General features: G+C 37.8%; 1 protein-coding gene across 1 annotated transcript; it reads right to left on the bottom strand.

Annotated features, from left to right (window-relative positions):
- Positions 1-6,036: 6,036 nt before the first annotated feature.
- LOC135205328 (phenoloxidase-activating factor 2-like) lies at positions 6,037-24,872 on the bottom strand. The gene is made up of 7 exons (XM_064235774.1): positions 24,720-24,872; positions 11,276-11,526; positions 10,463-10,650; positions 10,116-10,264; positions 8,511-8,808; positions 8,137-8,334; positions 6,037-6,836 (listed from the first exon to the last, which is right to left on the bottom strand). The coding sequence occupies exons 2-7, from the start codon at positions 11,523-11,525 to the stop codon at positions 6,690-6,692; spliced, it is 1,230 nt and encodes a 409-aa protein (XP_064091844.1). The 5' UTR covers position 11,526; positions 24,720-24,872; the 3' UTR covers positions 6,037-6,689.
- Positions 24,873-27,063: the final 2,191 nt, after the last annotated feature.

Below are 27,063 nucleotides of genomic sequence, written 5' to 3' on the forward strand. Positions count from 1 at the left end.
TTGGGAGCAGGATTTCACCCCAAGATTTTCGCGCTCGAGAGCGATTTCCGCTGAGAGATTTGGGAGTTCAAAAGTGCGTTTTGGATTCAGTGCTTTTATCTATTTATTTATTTTCCTCGTTTTAACGACTGTTTTTTTTTTTGTTTTTTTTTTTTTTTTTTTTTTTGTTTTTTTTTTTTTTTTTTTTTTTTGCGTTCTAAACCGACTTTTCGATGAGAACGCTTAGAATTGAAAGAATATTGCGTCCAAGACGATTTTTTTTTCTTTTTTTTTAACGCTCTGAATGTGTTTTGGTGTTAAAGAGATGTTGCGTTTAGAACCGATTTTTGCAGAAATATTTTTACGCTGATAACAGGTTATATATATATATATATATATATATATATATATATATATATATATATATATATATATATATATATATATATAAATAAATCACGAAAGTTTGGAACGTGATAAATGCATAAATAAAGATTAGCTACTCCAGTGTTTCACTTTCCTTCGTGGCTTATACCTATAATAATATATATATATATATATATATATATATATATATATATATATATATGTGTGTGTGTGTGTGTGTGTGTGTGTGTATGTATATATATATATATATATATATAAATATATATATATACACACATATATACATATAATATATATATATAGATATATATATATATATATATATATATATATATATATATATATAAATATATATATGTATATTTCGTATATCTAAATATATATATATACCAACATATATATAATATATATATATATATATATATATTATAATATCTATATATTGCAAAAGTTTATTCAAAGGTAAGAAAAATCTCTCTCTCTCTCTCTCTCTCTCTCTCCCCATACAAGTCTCAGAAAGGACAGTCATCACGCCAACACCAGTCGCCCGCGACATCACCAGCCACCCAATTGACAAACGACATCATAACTACATCTAACGACTTCACTTAACGACCACTCCTTCGCCCCCTTCATGATGAGAGAGAGAGAGAGAGAACGTCTTAATGGCATCCGCGTCGTCCTCATTAAGGAATTTTCCCCTCCTTTCGAAGATGATAAATGTCGAGGCGTTTGAACGAATTCGAGAGAAAAGGGATCCTGGAGTTTGGAAGTCAAAATTCTCAAGACAAATGAGTCTTTGTTTTCAAAAGTTCGGCAACTCCGCTGCCGCCGCCGCTGCCCCGAGAGTTGAACGGAGGTCACGGATCCCGGAGGAGAGGTAGAGGGCCACCGGCGGATGGTTCAAGGATCTACATTTAGAGGTCCCCGGAGTAGACACTGGGTTCTAGAGAGGATGGAGAAGGTAAAAGAGAAGCAGAGGGACTTAAGGATAAAGAGATTGAGGTCTACAGAGGGACATAGGGTTCTAGGAAAAAAGCAAAGGTTAAAAGAAAAATAGAGGGACCTAGAAATAAAGAAATAGAGGTCTGCAGAGGGACATAGGGTTCTAGGAAGAGAGGCAAAGGTTAAAAGAAAAATAGAGGGACCTAGAAATAAAGAAATAGAGGTCTACAGAGGGACATAGGGTTCTAGGAAGAGAGGCAAAGGTTAAAGGGAAAATAGAGGGACCTAGGGATAAAGAAATAGAGGTCTACAGAGGGACATAGGTTTCTTGGGGAAAAGGCAAAGGTTTAAAGAAAAATAGAGGGACCTGGGGATAAAGAGATAAAGGTCTACAGAGGGTCACAGTGGTCTAGGGAGAAAGAGGTGGAGGATAATAGAAGTACAAATGCGTCTGGGGAAAGAGGAGTGAAGTATAAATGAGGAGGACAGGTGTTTTGGGATAAGGGGGGGGAAATTAACAGGGGAACACAGCGGTGTAGATAAAAGGAGTTAAAAGCGTCTAGCGGGAGCAAAGGAATCAAGAGGAATATGTAGAGGTTAACAGAGGGAGGCAGGGAGTAAGAAAAAAAAACAAGAGGTGGCGGTTATTATGGGTCTACGGGGAAAGAGGTAGAGTTTATCAGAGAGAAATAGGGGAAACCGGTACGAAAGAGGTGAAGGGTGACAGAGGGACACATAGATCTTCAGAAAGGTAGGTAAAGGTGAATAGAAGAATAGCTACAGGGTTTGGGGGGAGTAGATGCCTCTGAAAAGGGAAATAGCGTCGACAAAAAGCACACAACAGGAAGCAACGAGAGACACGTGCAGAAAGCAATGCGCTAATTACAGGAATGAAGATGCCGGGCGTGGGTGGTAGTAGTAGTAGCGAGCGGAAGGTATGAGTGGTAGTCCTTGTAACGGCTCTTCCCTTGTGAGGGACTTTAAAAGGAATCTTCTAATTGGCAGAAGTCCTGTGATAGAAACCTAGTGCATTATACCGACGCCCTTCGGGTGATTGAGTAGGGTAGTAACTTCAGCATTCCATTTTAGCTTTTTCTCTGGTATATTTAGAATCTATTTATACCTAAAAATGCATGCTACAGGACCATTTCACCAGCCGACACAGGTCTTCCCCCAGAAATAGATTTTTCCTTCGTCAAAATCCCTTTATTGGAGACTTCCAAGCCAAAAATCATGACATTAAGGCGAGAGTCCTGTGGAATTGACATTAGTTGTCCAGTCCTGGTTCCAGGAAAACCTAACCCAGAGGCACTCACTCAGCCTCCAGATCCCTCCCTAGAGTCCCTCCCTCTGCCTCCATCCTCCCTCCCTAGAGTCCCTCCCTCTGCCTCCATCCTCCCTCCCTAGAGTCCCTCCCTCTGCCTCCGTCCTCCCTCCCTAGAGTCCCCCCCTCTGTCCTTGACCCTCTTACTAGAGTCCCTCCCTCTGCCTCCAACTCCCTTACTAGAGTCCCACCCTCTGTCCTTGACCCTCTTACTAGAGTTCCCCCCTCTGCCTCCGGGTCCCATTCTAGAGACCCACACTAAGCCTCCAATTCCCTTTCCAGAGACCCACACTAAAGCCCCTTCCACACGAGGGGCAAAGACACGACGGGCACTCTGATTTGCCCGTAATTCTCTCGCTTTTCAACAGTGTTACCAGACCAAACAATCCAAGGGAGGTAGTAGTTACAGGCAGGCAAGCCTTTGACTTGGACCACACTCGTGATCGCCATCCACTCACAAAATTGGTAACAGTGTCTGCCCGCCGTGCATTTGCCCTTCGTGTGGAAGGGGCTTAAGCCTCCAAATCCCATTCCAGAGACCCACACTAAGCCTCCAATTCCCTTTCCAGAGACCCACACTAAGCCTCCAAATCACGTTCCAGAGACCCACACTAAGCCTCCATATCTCTTGAACACATCACAACGCAACCAGCCAGCCAAGATGGCTAAAGATTGGGGCTACTATATGTTTGGCTGGGGCAAATTTTTTTGGAAATATATATATTGTAACTTAATTGTCATTAATTTCTAAATTAAGTTTATAGATTTTTAATGTTAAGTATAGAAGTGTTGTATTCTTTCTGTCAAGCTTTTATTTGCATGGATGGAAATGTATTAGGCTAGACTGGTATCAAGTAAAAAGAATTATAAAAATTATTAATTTATTAACAATAAATAGAATAATTCATAATAGTAATAGATGACACGTAGGTTGGAATGTGGGTACACTCTTGAAATTATCTAGATGGCTGAAGATGGTACGTAGTGGTTTAGAATGTGGGTACATTCTTGAAATTGTCTAGATGGCTGAAGATTGTAGATCCATGATGACAGATCTTGCACCAGGTAAGTAAAACTGTTCATCCAACAGGTCATACAAGTTAAGACAAGATGTCAAACAGACAAGACACCATAAGGCAAGATAATGTCAAGCAAGGCAAGGCAAGGTAAGGTAAGGTAGAGTGTCTGCAAAATAAATACACAAACAATAGCTTAGAACAAAAGGTCACTGTTAACATATCACTATTAAACCATAATAGCTTAACATAATAATTATTTTCATAGAACATAAGGTGTATAATCAAAGAGCAAATAACTTCTTACCATGTGAAAGGTTGCGAGGTTCGTAAGGTAGTGGCTATCACTTGGAAAGTAAATCAAAAGTAAACAATAAGTAATACCAAGGACACTAAAATAACGAACAGAACAACCAACGCCATCTATTAAAGCGAATGCAAACTACACCCAAGGATGATAGAATGGACAAATAACATCATCTATTGGATGAAAATAGAACCAACACTCAAGATTCTAGTTTTAAGAAAGGAAATACCTGACACTTTCTTTATTAGCTTTTTATCTCCTCACCGGTGGTTATCTTGATGTTTATTATTAGCTAAAGACTGTTTTATATTTTCAAGTTGTGTTGGTTACGTGGCTGCGCTCCTTCGTTATCCGAGGGATGGAGGTTTACGCTTGGAGGAGTTTGCCTCAGTGTGTTTCTGAGCCTCCAACCTTGAAGGGCACGACTATTGCTGTTGGAACTATATTTTTTCCTCGCCACATTGCAGAGCTACGTTTTGAAGCTGTATAGCTTATTGGATATCCTTACTCTGCAGCAAGGACCTTTTATTCTGCATTTTGTGTACTGCCCTTGGTTCAGTAAAAGCCAAGAGGACCTCTCTGTCCCAAGGTAATAATAGTTATACCTATATTTATTTATCGAGATCACGACCTGTGATCCTCTGCTGACGTCATTAGTGGAGCTTGTGAAAACCTTCCAACACCATAGTTTCGGATGAATTTTCCCTGCCACCCTGATTAAGCCTCCAGACGTGGAGTTTATTGTCCTCTAAGAGGAGACCTATAAAGTCGTTAGAGGAATTTGTTAGGGATATTTTCGCTTGCCTCCTCCTTTCTGGACCCTCTCCCCTTTCAGTATGTATGTGTTGATGACCTTTCTTTAATCGTGTAATTGTTTTCTTTTTCAGGGAGTTTAAGAGTGAGTGTTTCTCATTAATTATTGTATTATTGAGGTTCAGGTGTTATTTCTATCTGACACTTGTGTATTAAAATTAAGTATATTTTTGTGGTATTTTCTTTGTCCCCTTGAATTGACTTTGCACTCTTATTGAAGTTGGATACTATTCCACCTTTTGTGGACTTAGTATGGTATTTTGGTGAATACTATTTGATAAAAGTTTAGTGTTTTGTGTGGTGGTCAAGCCAGCCATCACAATATATATATATATATATATATATATAATATATATAGATATATATATATATATAATCTATATCTATAGATATATATATATATATTTCAAAAAATAAAAAAAAAATTATATATTATATATATATGTACTATGTATATGAAGTACCATACAAATTTTTAGAGAAAGGAGTAAAAGTTTCAGTAGGTTACAGAAAATACAAGTTCTATTGTGCAACATCTTTTATTATCAAACTTGCAATCAGAATCGGCGAAGCCCCAAGGTATAATATTTTATGTAGGTGAATCCCCCTTCTTCATTATTTCCTCCAGTGTTCACGTGGAAAGTTACCAACAGAAAATCTATGTACACTTTCTTCTATAGAATCCTCTGCTATAGAGCGTTTTAAACCTATTCATATCTCCACTAAGGCTAAGCAAAAAGGCATCAAATAAATAAAATTAGTACATTGTGAGCCACTCTAGTGCAGCTCCATCTCTGTTGTTAGATCTCCTCGGTTACATCAGTTGCATCTAAAGTTTAGGACGTCGAGAGTATGAAGATATGACCAAATCGTAAACACGTGTGTGTGTGTGTGTGTGTGTGTCCTCCATTCATAAATATATTCCTCGCGCTCGGGTGCGTAACATCACGAAAATATAGCTTCTCCACGAAGATATGAAATTCAAGTGTTTATCTCGGGCCAACGGAAGTAGGATGTTGTTTCCAGGAAATTAAATTTAGCTTTCCACCCGAAAGATGTAAAGAGTGAAAGCTTGCATCAAACTATACTGTGACGTTTTGTATCATCAGGGGAGAGGGTTCGTTTATATGACTGGGATTACGGAAGATGAAAAGAGATTTTCGAAGGTTGGCTGTGGGGTTGGTACCTTTTTTTTTCGGTCTGTTAAAACAAAGATTAAAATAATAATAATAATAATAATAATAATAATAATAATAATTAATAATAATAATAATAATAAAATAATAATAATAATAATAAAGGCACTTTGATGACACGATTGCTGTTCCTGTGACTAACGTCTCTTAGAATAGTTTCAGTCTTCATTTTATTTCAGTCTTCTTTTCATGAAGACTCTGTGCATCATTTCCTATCGTACATCGTACTTTTTCTGTCTGCTGTATAAGAGAGGAAGAGGATTACCTCGTCGAGGCCTTTCCGTTTTGGTGGTACGCATTTTGACGAAGTAACGAACACTCGCGTCTCTTCATGAAAAGAAAACTGACATAGAATGAAAATTGAAACTATTCCAAGAGATATTAGTTGTTCACAGGAACAGCAATCGTGTCATCAAAGTGGCTTTATTATTACTGTTATTCTTTTCTGTCTCTCCCACAACAGTCGACAAACGTATTAGTGCCAAAGTCTACCCTTATATCAGCAGATATCTATATCGTCCCTTACCCTCCGTGTAAGCAAAAATTCAGAAAAAGAGAGAGAGAGAGGCGGTTGGGAAGAGAGAACTTCCATTATCAAAAGACGTCAGATGTCTTCAACGTCAGGAATATGTTTCGCGTAATCTTTCAATGTAGTTCACAAAGGAGAGAGAGAGACCTTTTCTGTTCCGTTTCCCCTACACTTCTTCATTCATCCTAAACGCCTACTTCCCAGCTGGCCCCCGTCGCACATCAAAGTTATGAGTGGCGAGAAGTTCCTGCCCAATCCAGGGCACGGCTTCGCTGACAGAAGCGTAAACTCCGGGTATGCCGTTTTCGCCACATCCGATGCCCCAGGCGACCACACCAGTCTGGAAGGTAATGGACACAATTAAAATAGATATTCATAGTAGTACGAGTCTTGAAATGGAGAAAAAAATTCACAGTTATGTATACGTATACATAATTTTAAAGTTTAATCTGTACAGATATCTTACGGGAAATTGTTCAGTGCCCTTTTTCAAATATATATACACATACATAGCTGTGGATTTGTTTCCCCAATAGACAGAGTAGACAGAGAGACCATGGGTTGAAATGACAAATGACTTGATAAAAACAGGAGAGATTCTGAAAAAAATTATAAGTAGGTTTCAAAGGTAGACTGAACAAGAGAAGTAAATTTACAAAGATGGAGAATGCATGACCTGAATGTAACAAACAACATAAAATAACAGGAAAAACATGGCCTGAAAAAATACAGTATCGAAGATAGGGAATACGTGGTTTGAAAAAAAAATGCATATAATTCAACTGACAGAAAAAAAACATGTGTAAGACAGAAAATGGTTCCTTGGCTGAACGTCATTGGCACTTGTATGCATTAATGCATTGCCAAGGACAGCCACTGTCTTGAGCCCTATACGGTAACATGTAGAAGATGAAGTAGCAATAATCTGAGAAACACTGGGGTGGCCTGTGCCCAAAGTTTAACATATGACAAATCAAGCACTTTCTCTGCTACCATGAATTTGTTTGGATATGGGTGGTTGGACTGATCATTTTTCCTCAAAATTAGCTGTGGTTTTGAGCACAAATAGACTACATTGTTTACTCAAGCAACGCAGAACAGAAAATAGAATTTAGGCCGAAGGGCCGAGCACTGGGACTTGTCCAAGCACTGGGACTTATGAGGTCATACAGCGCTGGAAGGGAAATTGAGGGTAGGTAGGAAAACCTCGCAATTGTTAGAGAAGGTGGAAAGTCAGAAGGAAGAAAGGGATTATGAACGGAGGTACACTAAAAGGAGTGACAGGAGTTGCAGCTAGGGGCCAAAAGGACCATGCAAAGACCCTTAACTAATGCCTACAGTGCACCACGCGAAGTGCACTGATGGCACAACCTCCCTACGGGTCAAGCAACAAAAAATTATCAAAGTATTTTGTAAGTGTCCCTTCAGCCCTATGCTGTATTGCATCACACATTTTATCACCCATGTTCTCTTCACGCTGATCTTCTATGTCACCCTTGTAGTGATTTTGTAGCTTGGTCAAGCTACCTGTCTCCTTCTTCAGCCGTGTCTCCCATAACACTGATGATCATGGTCCTCTAATCCTGTCAGTAACAATTCTGAATAAGACAACAGCTGAAAGGATACCTTGGATTATTTACCTGTACATAGCCGGAGCCGTCCTTTTTAGGGCAAACCAGCGGTGAGCCTCCATCTCCAGTGCAAAGGTCGACTCCTGGTTGGCCTCCAGCACACACGAAGGATTTGTGAAGGTTGAAGGTTGCCCCAAGGCGAGTGTTGCGCAGAGCACTCTGACACTGGGCGTTCAGAACCATCGGGAGTTTTATGGACTTCAGGATCTAGTAGAGAAAATGACACTTGAATGAATTGTCTGAGACCATGAACTCTGTATCTGCTCTCTAGAGAGTGAGATATTAAAATCTGTATCAGCAGTAATAGGATTACACAAACATAAAGAATTAAAAAACGTAAAGATTTCTGTAACACAACTGGTTGGTTTTCTTATGTACCCTACCTGTTGGTATTTGCCCTCTCTGCCAAAAACATCTTTGCCCCAACCGGAGCCGTAACATTCGTTACTGTTGTATGTCTCAAATGGTTCTGGAAGGCAGATGAGGCCAATAGTTGAACCAAGCGGCACCTCACGATCCAGGAACAACAGGGCCACGTCATGTGTCAACTGGTTAGGCACGAAATTAGGATGAATAGCCACACGTGTGACTTTGGCTTCCTGGTGGGGAACGGGCTCGGACGGAACCTTGAAGTCCCATTCACCTAGGCGGACAGCCAGTTTCCCTGGACTGTTGACAAATCTGTAAGCAAAGTTTTTGATTCAATTCCTTGTCTAAGGTTTGGCATTCCCTCTAAAACAAAAACAAAAAACTTAACAAAATTTACAAGTTCCTACAACTCTTGCCCTGAAACTACCAAATTTCAAAGGTAACAGCCGGATCACTGAAAAATAGTGAGTGCGAACATTATGACTCTCCGTTATAACACCCTACAATATTAACTTTCATGGATAGACACACTCCATAATCTTTATGGATACCTTCTGCAAGAAAGATTCGGTCGTAATATTTATACGGCAGTCTTTGGTGGACTAAGTTGGCTGCATTTGTCTACTAACACTAAACAAATGTAGCTGGCACATACGTTCTTGGTGGTTGGGGGAATGATATGACTGCTGTGAGATTTCTCTGTCATAAACGATAAGGAATGCGAGAAGATAGCAATAAAACGCCCAGGGAAGCAGTTCCAGAGATAACAAAAAAGATCTCAAGACTTCCCTTAGGTTTGCCTGAAGGCTTTATTTTTAAATGACGGATGAAACTGGAAGTAGGAGAGCTTTAAAGAAGTTTGGAACCTAGGCAGACTATAAAGCAGAAGGCCTCACAACTGGGAATTAAAAACATCTAAAGGGAAATCGAATCTGAGTTGTTTATGTAGAAGATCGAGTGGCTGACTGATTGCTTGACTGACAGAGAGGAAGCTCTTATCAGAATGAATAACTGGCAGTTAAATCTAATGTGCTGAGTTGAGAAGGCAGGTCACAGGCTTTGGATAACTGCTTCATTGACTAGCTGATAGAATGAAATGATTCCAAAGGTTACAGTTTTGCTGAATGATTGATCACTGCATTAATGAAAACAGGTAACTCACAATCCATCGTGGAGCATGTAGTTGCCTAGATATGTAAGAGATTTTATAACTTTAGTGTCATTCCATGCCACTGAAGGCAAAACTTTGGAGAGATTAATGGGAAGAGGTGCCCATTGCTTCATCATAATTGTAGTTATTATGACATCAATTTTACTTAAAGATTTACAGCTTATAGTACACCTTTCAGGATTGAGCTGCTCTTAGGAAAACCAGGAAACAGAGTTGCTTACTGTAGCAAAGTCAAGGCAATTTAAAAAAAAAAAAAACATTCACAATTCTACCTTTCTTGTTCTGTCAGGTAATGCGTGAGAGACCTTGTTGAGTAATGAAATAAAATGTCAGTTGACATGAAATGACACTAACATACAAATGGCAATACATAAGAAGGGAACGTATAAACATTGATCACTAGCAATAGTACTGTTAAAGCAAGGCTGTGCTGGTTCAGCCTACTTACTCTGCCATGTAGTGAGCAGCTGTCAGGACTACTCCAGGGTGAATGAGAGAACCGCCAGAAACATAAACATTGGCGCCATTCGTTCCGGGTACCTGGGTGTTCATGACGGCGGCCATCCAAGGAAACTGTCCGAACTGCGCCTGTTTGTCCTGTAAACAAAGGAGATTTAGCACCTTCAAAACGCATAAAGTAAAGTTGAAAGATTCTACATTCTATTTAGTTCAACCTATACGATTAAAGACATCTGGCTGAGTGCGTGTTTTGGCAAACATCCTAAGTGGAGTCCCTCAACCGTTAAAAGAACCCCGAGGGCACAGCAGCAAGCAAGCACGCCACCCTGAACTCACCGTGAAACCGACGAAAGTGGAGGACACGCCCTGCGGCCTGAGCTGACCACAAGCCTGCGAGGTAGGCGGCGCTGGTGTTGGGGGTCGTTCGGGAGGGTTGGGGTTGACGTTGGTGCAGCAGGTCTCGAAGGATTCGGGACAGATCGAGCGGACATTGACCAGGGTTAGGATTCCGGTGTCTGTCGTGACTGCGAAGGAAAGAGGAAAGATTGGTCATTGCAAGAAAGACGGTCAAAGTCTGTCAACGACGTCACACTTGATTTTGCATTGACAGCCATGAACTGTGAAGAAAAGCTTGGGAGTTTTGACATGGTACACTTCTACCCGTGTTTGCATCGAGATCCCTGAACTACATTCACATTTCTCTCTCCTCCACCTGACTTTCCCCCCTCAAACGGCCTATGAGTTGTTAGGGGTTTTCCTTCTGTTACACCTTTCAGACCTTCTTAATGTCTAAAAGTCTTTCGGGGCTGAATGACCTCACTGGTGGCCGGTAATAAAGTCATAGAAAAAAGGTCACAAGTTTGGCTAGGAAAACAATGTCATGGAACAAAAAAGTAACTTTATTTAACAGTTTTGTTTATGATTTTACGGTCATCCCCGACGGGCTTGTACTAAACATACTGGGTTGAAACCCTTGGGAGTGTCACTATCTAGGAAAATTCAATGTGACTTTTATCTGTGACATTTCTTACCTAGATTCACTTCATTATTGGCCCCAGCTCTTGGCCCCTGGTCTAAATTACATATTTATTCAAATTCCAACGATCAGTAAAGAAGACACACAAAAAAAATCGTCGATCTGCCACCTACTTGATGGTCCAGTTTCGTCCAGGCATTCCCACTGCTTGACGCACCGACACCCAGGTCTCTCCGGCTTCGGCGTCGGCGTCGGGACGATATTACTGCATTCCTTCCCGTCCGCCAGAGCGGCGAAGCAGGCGATGAGGACGTCGTCGGGTATGTTGGAAGTGTCGACCTGCCTCTTGGCGACATGGCACTGCGCCGTTGTTGCTGCCAGGGCCAGCAGGAGCCACGCGACTCTGGCCGGAGCCATCATCATTCTGTCAACAGAAAGGAGGTGGGAGATATATACTATAGAATATAGACTGATGAAAGGAAACGTCTGGCAATAATGAGATCTTATTGCCAATTTTCTTGTTATTGTCATTGATAAAAATCAAACATCTGGCAATAACGAGGAGATCCTTATTGCCAATTTTCTTGTTATTGTCACTGATAAAAATCAAACATCTGGCAGTAACGAGGAGATCCTTATTGCCAATTTTCTTGTTATTGTCACTGATAAAAATCAAACATCTGGCAGTAACGAGGAGATCCTTATTGCCAATTTTCTTGTTATTGTCACTGATAAAAATCAAACATCTGGCAATAACGAGGAGATCCTTATTGCCAATTTTCTTGTTATTGTCATTGATAAAACTCAAACATCTGGCAATAACGAGGAGATCCTTATTGCCAATTTTCTTGTTATTGTCATTGATATGAAATTAAACATCTGGCAACAACGAGGAGATTCTTATTGCCAATTTTCTTGTTATTGTTATATATATGAAAGGAAACATCTGGCAATAACTGTTGAAATTCTTATTGCCAATTTTCTTGTTATTGGTGTTGATATGAAAGGAAACATCTGGCAATAACGAGGAAATTCTTATTGCAATTTTCTTGTGATTGATATGAAGTGAAACATTTGGCAACAACAAGGAAATTTTTATTCCCAGTTTTCTTGTGATTGATATAAAATGAAACATCTGGCTATAACTGTTGAAATTCTTAAGCCAGTTTTCTGGTTATTGCTATTGATATGAAATCAAACATCGGGTAATAACGAGGAAATTCTTATTCTCTATTATTTTGTTATTGTTATAGCGAGAACATTGTTATCATTAATGTTATGCAATCAAACATCTGGCAGTAACAAGAAAATAACAAGATATCGTTTGGTCTTGATGACGCCAACCACCTTCAATAGTAGGTGATAAGTTAATCCTAGCAGAATTGTACAGCCCCTGAAAATAGAAAGGAATAGATATGCATATCTAAATAGAAACAGTCAATACTTGTCAGTAAATGTAAATAGTGAATAATTGTTTATAGAACCATGAACTCTTTCACGAGGAAGTGAAATATGTCTATATAACTCATCGTCTGACTGTATCAAATACAAGGCAGAGTATTCTTGATGATAGGCAGAGAATTGCCTGTCAGTACAAAATAATTGATAGATGATTGGTCATAAATCAGACACCTGTCAGTAATAGATAGGTTAATCTTTATGATATAAACAATGCGTGATCCGACCTCCAGCTGACACGGGTGCGTGCCAAAATCTACGGTCAAATAATGCTTTGTTTCACCAACGAAAAATAAAATAAGTACTTTGCACTCTATTACAAATAATAGTTCTGTGCTGTATAACAACATGCATGCTATTTATTTTTTACATTTTCATAAATCATAAATATCCTATCTTTCAATTCCCGTATCTTTAACTCAACGCGAAACACCTTTTTCGGACCTTTATAGGCTTTTCCATAGACCTTTCCTAACCCCTAACAAGAACAACAGGAGCAAGAACGACAACAAAGCCATTCTCCATAAAATAAAGAATTTCAGTGGAAAGTTCAGCAGATAAGAAAAGTCTTAATGGAACTATTGAACTTCCATTCAAAGAAAGATAAATGGCAGGTTGCTCTCTACAAAAATCAAATATCCATGAATAGTTTACGATGCTAATATCACTGCCAACAGCAGTGAATGATAAAGTAGGTGATAAATTTTGCTCGGAAAATAAATCTTTCAGAAGTGGTATGTTAATACAGAAAGAATGAAACCAGTGTCAGCAGCAATTACAATGAAGATTTATCTTGATAGTATGAGAGAATTAATTTGACAAAATAAAAATTATATTATTAGCCTTCAACTCGTGTCAATATTTAATGATAAGATAATCTTGGTAAAAAGCAAAGAACGCCTGCCAGTATATATGATAAATTAATACCGATACAATCAATCAACGCTTGCAAGAAAGAAGTTTAGTAGAAATGACTCCTCACAGGAAGTAAATCTGCCAAAAGTTATTTTTCAACCTTCACTGGATAAAGCTTCCGTCAATATTAAATACATTACAGATTTATCTTAATAAACTACAGCGTCACTTGTCAATGAAAAATGAATAATAGATTGAAAAGGCTATCTTCATTTATGGTATTGATTTTTCTTGGTATCAGAGAACATCTGTCAATTGTGCGTTATTTTTTTTTATGGCATTAAGCAAGAACTGCCAGTAAATAAACATTATATATATATATATGATATATATATATCTATATATATATATTATATATATATATATATATATATATATATATATATATATAATGGGTGTTTACATAATCAAAACATGCCTGTCAATAATAGGCAAAGGTTGTACAGGAGAGAATTGGAAATTCAGACGTTCATTACTACCGTACTACTATTCTCATTCCCCTTTAATGCATTTTTATCTCTTTGTTAATTTTTTTTAATAAAGGGAATCTTCTCTTTATGTTTTTTTACCTCCTCTTACTTCTTCCTAATGAACTTTGAATTTCAAGTCAGTGGCCCCTTTGGTGGGCTCCTTTGATAGGCTTGTTCCATATGAATCGGGTTAATCTTCTGAATAATAATAATAATAATGATATATCTATTTCAATTATTATTATTATTATTATTATTATTATTGTTATTATTATTATTATTATTATTATTCTCAGCATTGCGTTTGATCAGCACTTTGATAGGTGATCACTCACTAATATACGTAGAGCCATTTGGAACACAAATCCCAGTTCAATCCGTAACAGCAGTCCAGCAGTAATTAAGCAAAAAGACTGACGTGAGTTTAATAATAAAGCCGAGCCTTGCCTCGTTAGCGGCACTGATTTTATAACAGGAAAAAAAAACACGCTAAAACAAGCTAATTTCCAACTGGGAGGAAACTTGGTAAAAGATTGTAGTGCATTTTCTTATAGTCCCCCCTTGTTACAGAATTCGTTATGACGCTGGGGGAAGTGAAATCTCTCTCTCTCTCTCTCTCTCTCTCTCAGCGCCTCAGTAGCGTACCACCTCGGTGGCCGCGAGTTCGATTCTCGGGCATTCCATTGATGAGTGAGAGATGTGTATTTCTGGTGACAGATGTTCACTCTCGACGTGAGTTCGGAAGTCACGCAAAGCCCTTGGTCACCATTGATGAATAACCACTGGTTCCATGCAACGTAAAAACACCATACAAACAAATCTTCTCTCTCTCTCTCTCTCTCTCTCTGGTTGATTAATTTAGTCTCTGTTTACCTATTTATTTACTCTGTGGTATTTAATTTACTAATGACCATTGTATGCGTCAGCACAATCCTTTGTAAGTCTTTAATTAACGTAAATATTGAATTAGTTTACATTTTTCATTATTTCTGTATTTTTCCTGTTTCTAATATTTACCGGTTTCGTGTCTGATCCCATTCGTTAAATGACTCGTGTATTTATCTGCTCATTGCATATTGTTTATTTCATAGTGATTTGCGTATTTGTTTCTGTACTCGGTCCATTAATTTGTTTAACAAGAACTAATTTAGATTCGAAAATCAGTAGTTGGTTAGTTTAAATTGTCTGCAATCTTTTTTAATTGGTATAATTTTTAATATTTTTTTTACTATTCTCTTTATTATGACTGTCATTACAATTATTATGAATGCTATTTTTTTACTAGTCTCCATATAATTACTGGCATTATCAATATTATGAATGTTATTTTTTCTACTTCTTCGGCAAGTATGTGGATATGGCCAGTTATCATTTTGCATAAAGTTATTGTCTCTACTTTGCATATTCCATGTATATGGCTTTGAGCTGAAATTAATTTTATTATTATTATCATTATAATAACAGAAGAATGGGTACTTCAGAAACCAATGCTAAATCGTCCCTTCCCTGTAGGATTAATCCCGGGTGTCCTCATTGGTAAATTGAGATTGCCGTATTGTCGAAAATACCGGTAATGTAACAGAAGGTCCAGACACCACGTCTCAACTCGAGGGACATTACGTGCCGTGCCAGATCCGACCTATGTACCTCCAGTCTGCGCACCTATGTAGGAGTCCGTGGCAAGAGACACTGGCCCGAGTTGGACGACGGTAAGTCTGACTGTGGAGTTATTATCTTTAACATTTTTACACACAAACATAGATATATAAATAAGAAATTGTTTCAGTAGTATATAGAAAGCACAGCCTTTCTCCAGCTCAGTAGCCTCAGTTTCTATCAGGCATCCATGAAGACTGTTCCACAATATTATGTAAGTTAGACATAGCCTCAACAGATTAAAGATGCTGGCTCTCGGTAGAGAGAGCAGCACTCACTAATCTTAGAGAGAATAATGGCTATTGGATTGGCAAAGGTGTGAACTTCCTGCAGGATATCCATAGTTACGGTGGATATTTGTTTGTGTCTGTTTGTACGTGGTTGACTTAGTAAACAATCTTTATATAATTTTCTATCAGCAGATTACATTTTGGCTTACTCGGGGAGTAAGTTCTGAAAAAGGTATTTGCGTTGAGTTAAATATACAGGGATTTCAGGGTGGGATATTTATGATTTATTTATTAGAATGAAAATTTAAGAAATAGATAATGTGCAGGTTAAACAGTCCAAAACAATTATTTCTACTAAAATAAAGCGTATTTATTTTCATTTGTGTTGGTGTAACAACGCTCTACCTGACCGTAGATTTTAGCATGTGCCCTGAGTAAGCTGTAGGTCGGATCGTTTTTTCGACTTCCTTTAAAGGATTATTGATACACTTCAGTCACTGCAACCCGGAAACAGCTGTTGCAAAAAAACACGCAAGTAGCAACTACAAAAGCTGCCCAAAAAAATAAACAAATAACTAACTGGCATCTCGAAAATTATTATTTTCCTGTTGCATAATCACCTGAGATAAAGGGGAATTCCACCGCGGTTAACTCGAGGTTAAACATGTGGTTAATAGTTAGCATACACGAGCGCACGTGAACGTAATGTGCGCACGCACACGCGCAGAAATAAACTCGTTAAAAGTTCTGGATAAAGTCATTAAACGCTATCTTGTAGTAAGCACTCCTGACTCGACGCCAGAATCCCATCAGATTCAGCTCTTGCTAAGCGCTTAACTAACCCCTGCCACACCAGAGACATCTAGTGGCCGGAAAGACAAACAGGCAAACAAGCTGATAGGTTTAGACAAATACATAACCCTCGTTCGACTTCGTTGACAGAAGTAAATATCAATATTAAACCAGGCGGAATTCACGCGCGTTTTGGTTGGCGAGGATTATCGTACGTTTTCCAGAAGTCGTTGTGTTTTATTCTTGTTTATCGTACATGAGTAAAAAAAAAACACACACAGAATGGGATGGATACGAAAATAAAAAGGTTGAGGTAACAAAAAAATGGATATTTGGAGAGAGAGAGAGAGAGAGAGAGAGAGAGAGAGAGAGAATCCTACAAGCCTAATGCGGATAAATTACATTAGATTCTACTTAGAACTGATCTTCTGAGAAACAATTTTTTTGTCATTATCTCTCTCTCTCTCTCTCTCTCTGCAAGAAACCAATGGCAATGTTGTTATGCTTTTTTCATCTCCTCTGTTAGACATCCAACAAACTCTGTCTCTCTCTCTCTCTCTCCCTTGTCTGTGAAAAACCAATAAGTGTTAATATTCTTCCTTCCTCTACTTCTCCAAAAGAAATCCATTATACTTTTGTTCTCTCTCTTCTCTCTCGCTTTCTTCTCTCTCTCTCTCTCTCTCTCTCTCTCTCTCTCTAGATAGTAAGTAACTTGCTCAGCAGGAATTCTAGGAATAGCTAAGTTTCGTCTTGCTTCCTGGATAAAACCCCCACCCCCGCCCACCCCAACCCCTCACGCCCCCGACACCATCCCATAGTTCAACTAGATTCGTGTGTTATACCTCTGCATGAGTGAATCAGCTTATATTGGGATTTGGGGGATTTGTTGTACTTCTTAAACATTCAAAGTTTGCAAGTTTGAACGCTCTCTCTCTCTCTCTCTCTGTGAGTGAGTGTGTGTGTTTGTCACTCTTTACACCAATGTATCTCTATTTTTCCTTACAACAATATGACTGTTTCTCATATATATATATATATATATATATATATATATATATATATATATATATATATATACATATAGATTATATATAAACACATGATGTATATGTATATAGTACATATTTTTTTTATTTCAAAGTCACTAAAGTATTAAAAACGAGAAAAGTTACAGCAAACCTGCGTGAATAATTTCAATGTGTCATGGATTATTTTCTTTTGAACCGGGTAATAAAACATAAGCTCAAAAAGGAATTGAAAAAGATATTAAAGAGGATTACCAATAAGCAGATTTCAATGTTAATCCTTTGACTACTCTGTGACCTCCCGACCTTTTTGTATTCCCTTGGGACTTATACCCAACATATATATTATAGTCACCTGACTCTGTATATCTTCAGTTGCTGTGGCTACGCCTTGGTAATAAGACGAAAGTACTTAGCATCTCTAGTGTTTCAGTTTGTCCTCCGTGGCTGTAACTTTGTTCAAATAATACAGACACACACATATATATATATAACATATATAAGTACATATACATATATATGCTATATATATTTATATATACTTACATATACAAGTTGGTGGGAACCTAACACGTGCAAGTCCCTCTGTTTCGTGTATTTGTAATATTTTTGTATATATATTTACTTCCGTTAAACATAAACAAAAAATAAGAAACCGAGATTATGCATACACATACTCCTGTATATCTGTCTGTCTGTCATATCTGTCTCTCGAACCAGATATCTCTCAGTAGTCGAGTGTGCATCCCATCCAGAGTTGGATCTGAAACCAGATCTCACCAGTTGGTTCCAGTACGAGGTCCTACAGCGCTGAATCGGTAATGGAAGGCGGAAAAAGTGTGAAAGGCGAAAAACAGGAGGCAAACCTCAAAGTAGCTGCGCTATGAATCGATTGTTCGGGAACTATAGTAGATTCACATCAACCGTGCATTTGATGTCTAGGGCAGTCCCTTACGACGGTCCTGATTGGCCGTTGATAAGCCAATGACATGGCTGGTAACTCTCAGTCTCTCTCGAGAGTTCACATAGGCAGGATGCATGTTACACCTCTACTGAAAGACGTATCCCACAGGAGAGGCGGAACATAGATACTACCCATGTGAACTCTCGAGAGAGACAGAGAGTTTCCAGCCCTGTGATTGGCTTATCAACAGCCTATCAGGAGCGTCGTAAGGGACTGGCCTAGACATCAAATGCGCGGTTGATGTGAATCTACTATAGTTAGCTATGTTCCCTTTCCACTGAGCGTAATTGACTCTCCTGCACACCCCGCTACATGATGTTATTTAGATGTTTCATATACGTGAGCTCTGACAACAATATTTTTAGAACAGGCCGGATTTCCCGCGAATTGAAACGGGTATCTCGCCGGATACTGACTCGTCTCGAGTCGCAATGTAGCCAGCTGCTGTTATGTCAAAAAGTCTTTCTGGTTACCAGTTACTAATTTGATTACCGTCTGCCAGAGTCGTCCCTTAGTGATTTCATCACTGGTGCTATCGTCAAAGGCGTAGTAGGCGAGTTGCCAACTAGAGTTTAAGTTGGAGACTTTTCCCAGTTGTCAAACTGTGATGTTTTGTAAGACATTTTTGTGTTGTCACCTGGTGATTTAGATAAGGTTAAAATCGTCCCGAGTTGCCCCTCGACGATTTCATCAGAGTAGTTCGCAAAGTTGCCAGTGAAAATAATCATCTACAAACAATATGACGCTTCAGTGAAATTAAACATATGAGCACAGCTAGACTGACACTCCTGTGCAGAATACTTTGTTTATTGAATAGTTACAACATTTGTTAGTGGAGAAAAATGAAGTAGCAATGGGCGAAACAATCTAAAAGTCTCCCGTTTTACAGAAAACAAAAGGAAATGAGAGCAACACAGTTTCCAAAGGAGCCAGATTTTCGTGTGTCCTGAACCAGTAACTTTCGTGGAGAAAGAAATTCTTATAAATGGAAAAGAAAATCTCTGCATCCTCCTTGTATAGGAGTGATTCTTATAGGGATTGTTGGCGCTGGAAAAAGTAACAAAAAATAAGCCACTAATAAACTAAAAGGCCCTCATTCAAACTAGATGTATCTAGCGGAGTTTTTTTTATTCAAAAAGAAGTTACAAGCTTTCAAAGAGAGACAGTCCTCATTTTCAAGTATCCTTGAAATGCTTGATAATGAGGACTGGTTGTCCTTGAAAACTTGTAACTTTTTGGAATAAATAACTCCGCTAGATACCAATCAGTTTGAACAAGGCCCTTTTAGCAATATTATTGCACAGAACAATTATGTATGGGTTTTCATCTTGTGAATATAATAATAATAAGTCAGAGAGACAGAGATACATATTATGTCAAGACATGCCAACTCCTAAACCCCAGTTCGCTCAACTTCAGAGACGAGACAATCCGGTATACCTGAGCTTTTCCTAAAATCTAACAACCAAATAAAACTCGTTGAGACCCACTGGAGTAGACGTTGGAACAAGTAAGACTTCGCCCGGTCTTCGGCGGAGCCTTGATGTTTTTTTGTTTCTATCTCTCTCCTGATTCCTCCTCTTCTTCTTCTCTTTTCAAGGAGGTGGAACACAAAAAGTGGTTTCCCGAGAAGAGGCTTCGGGTGTTCTGTGGCGTCGCGGTGACCACAGTGCTTGGGGAATCTCTCTCCTGACCTAGGGCAAGGTTTCGGAATGGGTTTTCAAGCATCTGCAGTTGATTGCAGGTATTTGAACTGCAAAAATAATCTTTCTTTTTAACATTTCAAGTCGAATAATGGCTGTTTGAGAATCTGCAATATAATATTCGGTGTTATTAAAGTGGCTTCTTGAGCATTTAGAGCTGAATTTTGGATTTTTGGACTGCGATGAGGATTTCTTTTATATTTTAAGTTGAAAGATTTTTTTTTTTGAGGAACTGATCTTGATATTTGTATGCCTGGAATCATTATTGGATTTCTTCAGCGTTTGGGGTTAGATTTAGGCATTTTGATTGCAAGACCAATGTTTGCTTTATTTCAATTCAAATATTGGTTTTCTAGAATAAGCAACGGATATTTGAGTATTATTATCATTATTATTATTGTTTTTGGTCTATCACAGTGATCCTATTCGACTGGGTGGTTTTTATTAGTGGGGTTCCGGGTTGCATCCTGCCGCCTTAGGAGTCCGTCACTTTTCTCACTAAGTGTGCTATTTCTATGAGCACACTCTTCTGTATGGGTCCTGGAGCTACTTCGAAATCTAGTTTTTCCAGGTTCCTTCTCGTGATCTTGGGATCGTGCCTAGTGTACCTATTATTATTATTATTATTATTATTATTATTATTATTATTCAGAATATGAACCCTTCTTCAAATGAAACAAGCATAGGGGATACTTGACTTGAAGTTCAAGCTTCCAAAGAATATCAAGATGTTCATTAGGAAGAAGTAAGAGGAGGTAAAGGGATATAGAAAGAAGAGATCCCTCTTACTATAAAAGAAAAAAAAATAAATTAACGAGATAAAAATGTATTAAAATCCAAAAGGGGAATATTAGTATTAGGGTATTAATGTATCGCACCCCTCTTGAACTTCTGAAGCTACGATGACACGACTTCCTCTGGGAGGTTATTGTTTGTTTGTTTGTTTGTATGGCGTTTTTACGTTGCATGGAACCAGTTGTTATTCAGCAACGGGACCAACGGCTTTACGTGACTTCCGAACCACGTCGAGAGTGAATTTCTATCACCAGAAATACACATCTCTCACTCCTCAATGGAATGGCCGAGAATCGAACCCGCGACCACCAAGGTGAGAAGCATACATCAAACCAACCACGCCACTGAGGCGCTTTGGGAGGTTATTGAATAGAATTTTGACCATGGAAATTGATTATCGGATATTTACATTGAAAAATTAATTTCATTTTTAATGTCTCAGTTTAAGAAATGGGTCTTTTTGAGGAATTGAAACGGATGTTTGGTGAATTTGAGTTATTAAAGAGGATTTTTGGACACCGAAATTGTCAATGAATCTACTTTGATATTTAAAGTTATGAATATGGTTTATGAGAAGCTGAAATGGATATTTTGGTATTTGGAGTTATTGGATAATTTTTTATCATTTGAAGTGCAATTTTAGACATTTGAATGTCCAAAATGAAATTTGGTATATCTAACGTTTAAGAAAAAGATTTTTACGGGATTGTAATGAATATTTGAAGTTTGAAAATGGGCATTTTGAACAATTTGAAGTAGATTTGGGATATCTGAAGCAACAAAATCATTTCTGAAGTGTTGGAGATTCGAGTTCCCAGAGCGTGATACGCAATGGATTTTTGAATATTTTAGGTGACAAAAGGTCATTTTGGAATGGAATTAGGAAGCGAATATTTGAGCATTTACAATTACGAAGAGGTTGGAGGTAACAAGTAAATTGTAAAAATATCTTAATATCTGTAAATAGTCAATGGATGTAATTTTATAAGTAAAAAACATAACATGGGTACCTCAGATTACGCCAAGGATTTAAGAATGTTTGAAATTATATCATATATTAAAAGCATTCTATATTTATTAACGGAATTATGAAATGCTTATACGTGGTCCCCCTAGGAAGGTAGTGCCGTCAGTGCACCTCATGTGGTGCGCTGTAGGCATTGATTAAGGTTCTTTGCAGCGTCCCCTCGACCCATAGCTGGAACCTCTTTCATTCTTTTTACTATAGCTCCGTTCATATTCTCGGTCTTCCATCTCACTTTCCACCCTCTCATAGTGCAACTGCTTTGAGGTTTTCCTCCTGTGAGACTTTTCAAGAGTTTCTTCCGTCTATTTCCCTTCCAGCGCTGAATGACCTCACCTTCCCTGGAAGCTAGGGACTGGGAGCACCCACTGCCAGGTCCCCCCCCTGGTTCCAGCCCGGGTGGATCATATTCAGTCTCCAGGACATTGCACGGTCAGGAGTGACCTTGAAACGTGCATTTGCAGAATGGAGATGAGTTTATTTCTAATAAAAAAAAACCGGTATGAAATGACACTCATGGAATGGATATCCGGTCAACTTAAAAATGATCTGAAATTACGAATTAAATGTGGATATCCGAGTACCTGCAATTGTGAATAGAACAGAAGAGAATATAGAATTTAGGTCAAAGACCAAGGGGTGGGACCTATGAGGTCATTCAGCGCTGGAAAGGAAAGTTGATAGTAGTTAAGGAGGCTTAAAAAATTGTAACAGGAGGAAAACCTCGTAGTGGCTCTATGAAATCATTGTTTCAGAAGGTTAAGGAAAGTTAGATGGAAGAAAGAGAATATGAACGGAGGTACAGTCAAAGGAATGAAAGGGGTCTTAGGAAGGAAAGATGCAAATAACCTTAAGTAATGCCTACAGTGTACCATACGGGGTGACAATTGTGAAGTATATTCAGAAGTACTCGAAGATTTAAGTTATATATATATATATATAATATATTAATAATATATATATATATATATACATATATATATATATATATATGACTGAATGGTTATAGATTCGTATACAAAAGTATCTGCGTGCTGCAAGCATTGCACTGTGCATATGTAAAAAGCATTCATAACTGTAAATATATCTATATATATATATATATATATATATATATATATATATATACAATATATGAATTTTAAGTTATGTATGTATATATATATATAAATATATATATATATATCATATATATATATATATATATATATATACACACACACACAAATACATATCGTATATGGATCATTTATACCACACAAATAATCGTTCTATTTTTTTCCCCAAGCAGAGCAGTTTACAAATCGAATATGTCAAAATAAACCCAACTCTTAACGTATAATACATCCCTCGCTTCTCTGTACGTGTAATATCAGCGACTTTCAAGAGCGCGTTTCACTGGAAAACGTAAACAAAAACCTCACAAACAAAATGCGCCCTGTTGAGGCCTCACCCATAAACCTATCCAAGACGCTACAGTAGCTGGCCGAAGTGTCTACAGTTTTGCGGAGCTTATTGAAGTACAAGATCACAAATCATTTTGCTTTTACGCTCAGCTAGTTCCATGTTTCTTTTTGTTGTTGTTTTATAATTTGGGTCAGGGAAAAAGCGATGAAGAGATGAAGGCATGAACGACTTTCAGACTATTGCTACATAATACATACAATATAGATATATATATATATATATATATATATATATATATATATATATATATATATATATATATATATATATTGTGTATAAGTTATATAAATAAGATTATATTAAACGATATCCTACAGAAACATAAACAGTAAGATAGCCCTCAGCATAATCTTCAAGGCCAGTCGCAGGTAGACCGTGACGTCACGACACCCTTCGGGGAAGGACAATAAACGGCCAAACGTACATATTAATGAATGTCGTGTCGTCATAAATATTGACAAAAACGAGTACCATGAGTATGAGTAACCTGCAAATCATGGTGGAACGAGAAATGCATTATCCCGATGAAAACTTAATTTGGTTAAATGGTTAAGTTTTCTGCACGGAAAGAGTTTTAACAGAATTGTTTTGAAGACAAAGTGAACTCGGTACTAATGTGTACTTGTTGCTTATTTAGAAAGGCTACAAGTGAATTTGCGACAAATGTACCACACTTCTACATACAGACATTTATACATATATATGCCTGTGTGTGAGTGTGTATACATGTGCGTATAAAGTCATACACCCGTGGAGATTTCACCTGTTTAAATGGCTATAAATAATATAACGGTTACCCCACAACAAGGAAGAGGATTAGCGCTTCTACCAATGGCTACTAAGTGTTCAGAGTTTTCCTAGAGTCACCTCATTGGTGAGTCAGCCCTCTTGTGTTCGGCCAATCAGAACGGTCTGTTTCTCCCAAAGAGAAACCACCCCTCTGCATGCTTATTTCACCTCTACCCTACCTGAGGACATCAAATTAAACAAATTTCTCTGTTCTAAACACTGGAATTTTCTCAGCCAAAGCTCACGTGATCTTGAAGTCAGGGGTATATGTCTGTTACGGCTCACCTGACGATAAGCAACAATTAGCAGATGCGTCTAAGGGTACTTACTTTATATACGGCGGAAAAGCTGGTGTTTAAATCCTTGTACGAACAAGCGAAAGCGTCACGGAGTAATGTTTCGCTACGGATAAGGGTCTCCAGGTGGACTGAGTCTGGATGTCTGGCTGACTGGAGAAGTGGCTGAGTTCAGGTTCTCAACTTCTCATCCTTCGAGGTGAGTATATGCAGTTGCCAGTTACGTAATTTCTGCTCATTCAAACCATTCATACAGACATATCAACAAAGACTTGCTGGTGCCACCATGAGGTCTCAAAACACTGTTTTATCTCTCTAGGATCCATATTCTGCCTCGTAGGTGTAAGCGACATTGGTGCGTTGACGCCAACATAATGGCAAGTAATGCGCCATTGGTAACTCCGTGACGTCATCGAGGGAATTTCCTAGAAGGGAGTCTCCAGGAATCTTTGTCGATTTCAGCTTATGGGTAAAACCGAAGAGCAATTTTCTCGTTTCCTTTATTCTTTGGGGATTGTCTCCCATTCCTTATTCATTTATTCTTTCGCTAGCTGCTCTTTGTTCTCGACCTTTTATCTTCATCTTGTTCGGATGACCGAGATATTGAATATATAGCACGAAGTGACAAGAGTGATGGATGCTGTCTAGAATAATATGAATATTAACAATGGCTCTCTCTCTCTCTCTCTCTCTCTCTCTCTCTCTCTCTCTCTCTCTCAATAATATATATATTATATATCAAAAAATCGATATATATATATATATATATATATATATATCGATATCTATATATATATATAATAATATATATTATATAATATTTATATATATATATATATATATATATGACTGGTAAAAATGTTCTGTAACAACAGAATTCCATCTAATATATATATATATATATATATATATATATATATATATATATATATATATATATATATATATATATATATATATATATATAGCTTGATGATAAATAATAATGCCAAGACTAGGAAGAACATAGTCTTGGCATTATTATTTACCATCAAACAGATTTCCAAGTATCCGCCCAATTACTGAGTATATATTATGTAATGAGGATATTGAACCCTCATTATTCATATATTATATATATATATATATATATATATATATATATATATATATATATATATATATATATATATATCTCGAGGGATAGATTTCAGATTTTGATACCTTATGATCATAACATTTATATATAAAACTTCATTAATTTGCAAAATATATAATTTTTTGGAATCTTGTTAAAGAAGAGGCCAATATAATAAAACAAAAAAAAAAAAAAAAATAGGCAAAGAATGATTAGCAGGCAAGCAGCAAGCAAGCAAGTACAGAAACTTTGGTAATATGAAACGTTATGTATAAATGTTGAGACAGAGACGCCTCTGTTTCCTATTGACGAAACTCGCTAGTCGGAGGTAACACCTTTTGAAATGGAAAATTGAACAAATTTGATGTTATGAGTACATAAGAAATATAAGCGCTGTTGTCTTTTTTTATTATTATTATTATTTTATTGCTATTTTCTGAAGTTGTAGTAAACCGTTTGTGTAATTTAAGGTTGTTTTCGTTACTATAGTGACAAAAGATATTGTTATCTTTACACGAAGTGTAGATGGAGGAAATCATTTTAAGGTATTCCCTCTTCACAAAAACAAAAAGCCAAAATGATAAGAAAAAGAAAAAATCAAATGCTTGTAAACCAGTTTTTTTCTTTAAAGATTGCTTAAAATTCTTTCCAAGTTTCGCCATGATGTCAGTCCAATCTCGTTGCTATTTATTTTATATTGTAAATATATTACTGAGGATTAAAAATGGGTGTTCCGTCAAAATCTAACGTTGCTTTTGATGTTGACGTCGACGATTAAAGTTCCTTAAAGGTATCATTACAGATATTAGCCTTCATCTTCTCAGCAAGTCTTTTGGGATGGGGCTGCGAGCCACCAAGTCCATTTTAGTTTCATGTAAAAGAAAAGTATAGCAATGGCTATTTGTCCGTCCGTCCGCACTTTTTCCATCCGCCCTCAGATCTCAGAACCTACCGAGGCTAGAGGGCTGCAAATCGGCATGTCGAGCACCCACTCTCCAATCATCAAACATACCAAATTGCAGCCCTCTAGCCTCAGTAGTTTTTATTCTACTCAAGGTTAAGGTCGGCCATGATCGTGCAGGCCACCACCAGGCCGTGGCTGAAAGTTTCGTGGGCCGCGGCTGAGAACCTTCGGCGCATTTTTTGTACTTGTTATCCCTCGTCTGCGATCCACAACATTCGACGAACGCCAGGTACATAGTTCACTCATTTTCTTTTTCTTTTTTTTCCTGAACCTTTGCTGTGATGTAACTGTCTTTG

This window comes from Macrobrachium nipponense, chromosome 49, assembly GCF_015104395.2.
Source record: "Macrobrachium nipponense isolate FS-2020 chromosome 49, ASM1510439v2, whole genome shotgun sequence".
NCBI lineage: Eukaryota > Metazoa > Arthropoda > Malacostraca > Decapoda > Palaemonidae > Macrobrachium > Macrobrachium nipponense.

Coding starts and splice junctions, on each gene's coding strand:
- LOC135205328 (XM_064235774.1), bottom strand. CDS start 11,525: ATGATGATGGCTCCGGCCAGAGTCGCGTGGCTCCTGCTGGCCCTGGCA. Junction 10,651..11,275: donor GGACGAAACTGGACCATCAA/GTAGGTGGCAGA, acceptor TTTCCTTCGCAG/TCACGACAGACACCGGAATC. Junction 10,265..10,462: donor CCACTTTCGTCGGTTTCACG/GTGAGTTCAGGG, acceptor CTTTGTTTACAG/GACAAACAGGCGCAGTTCGG.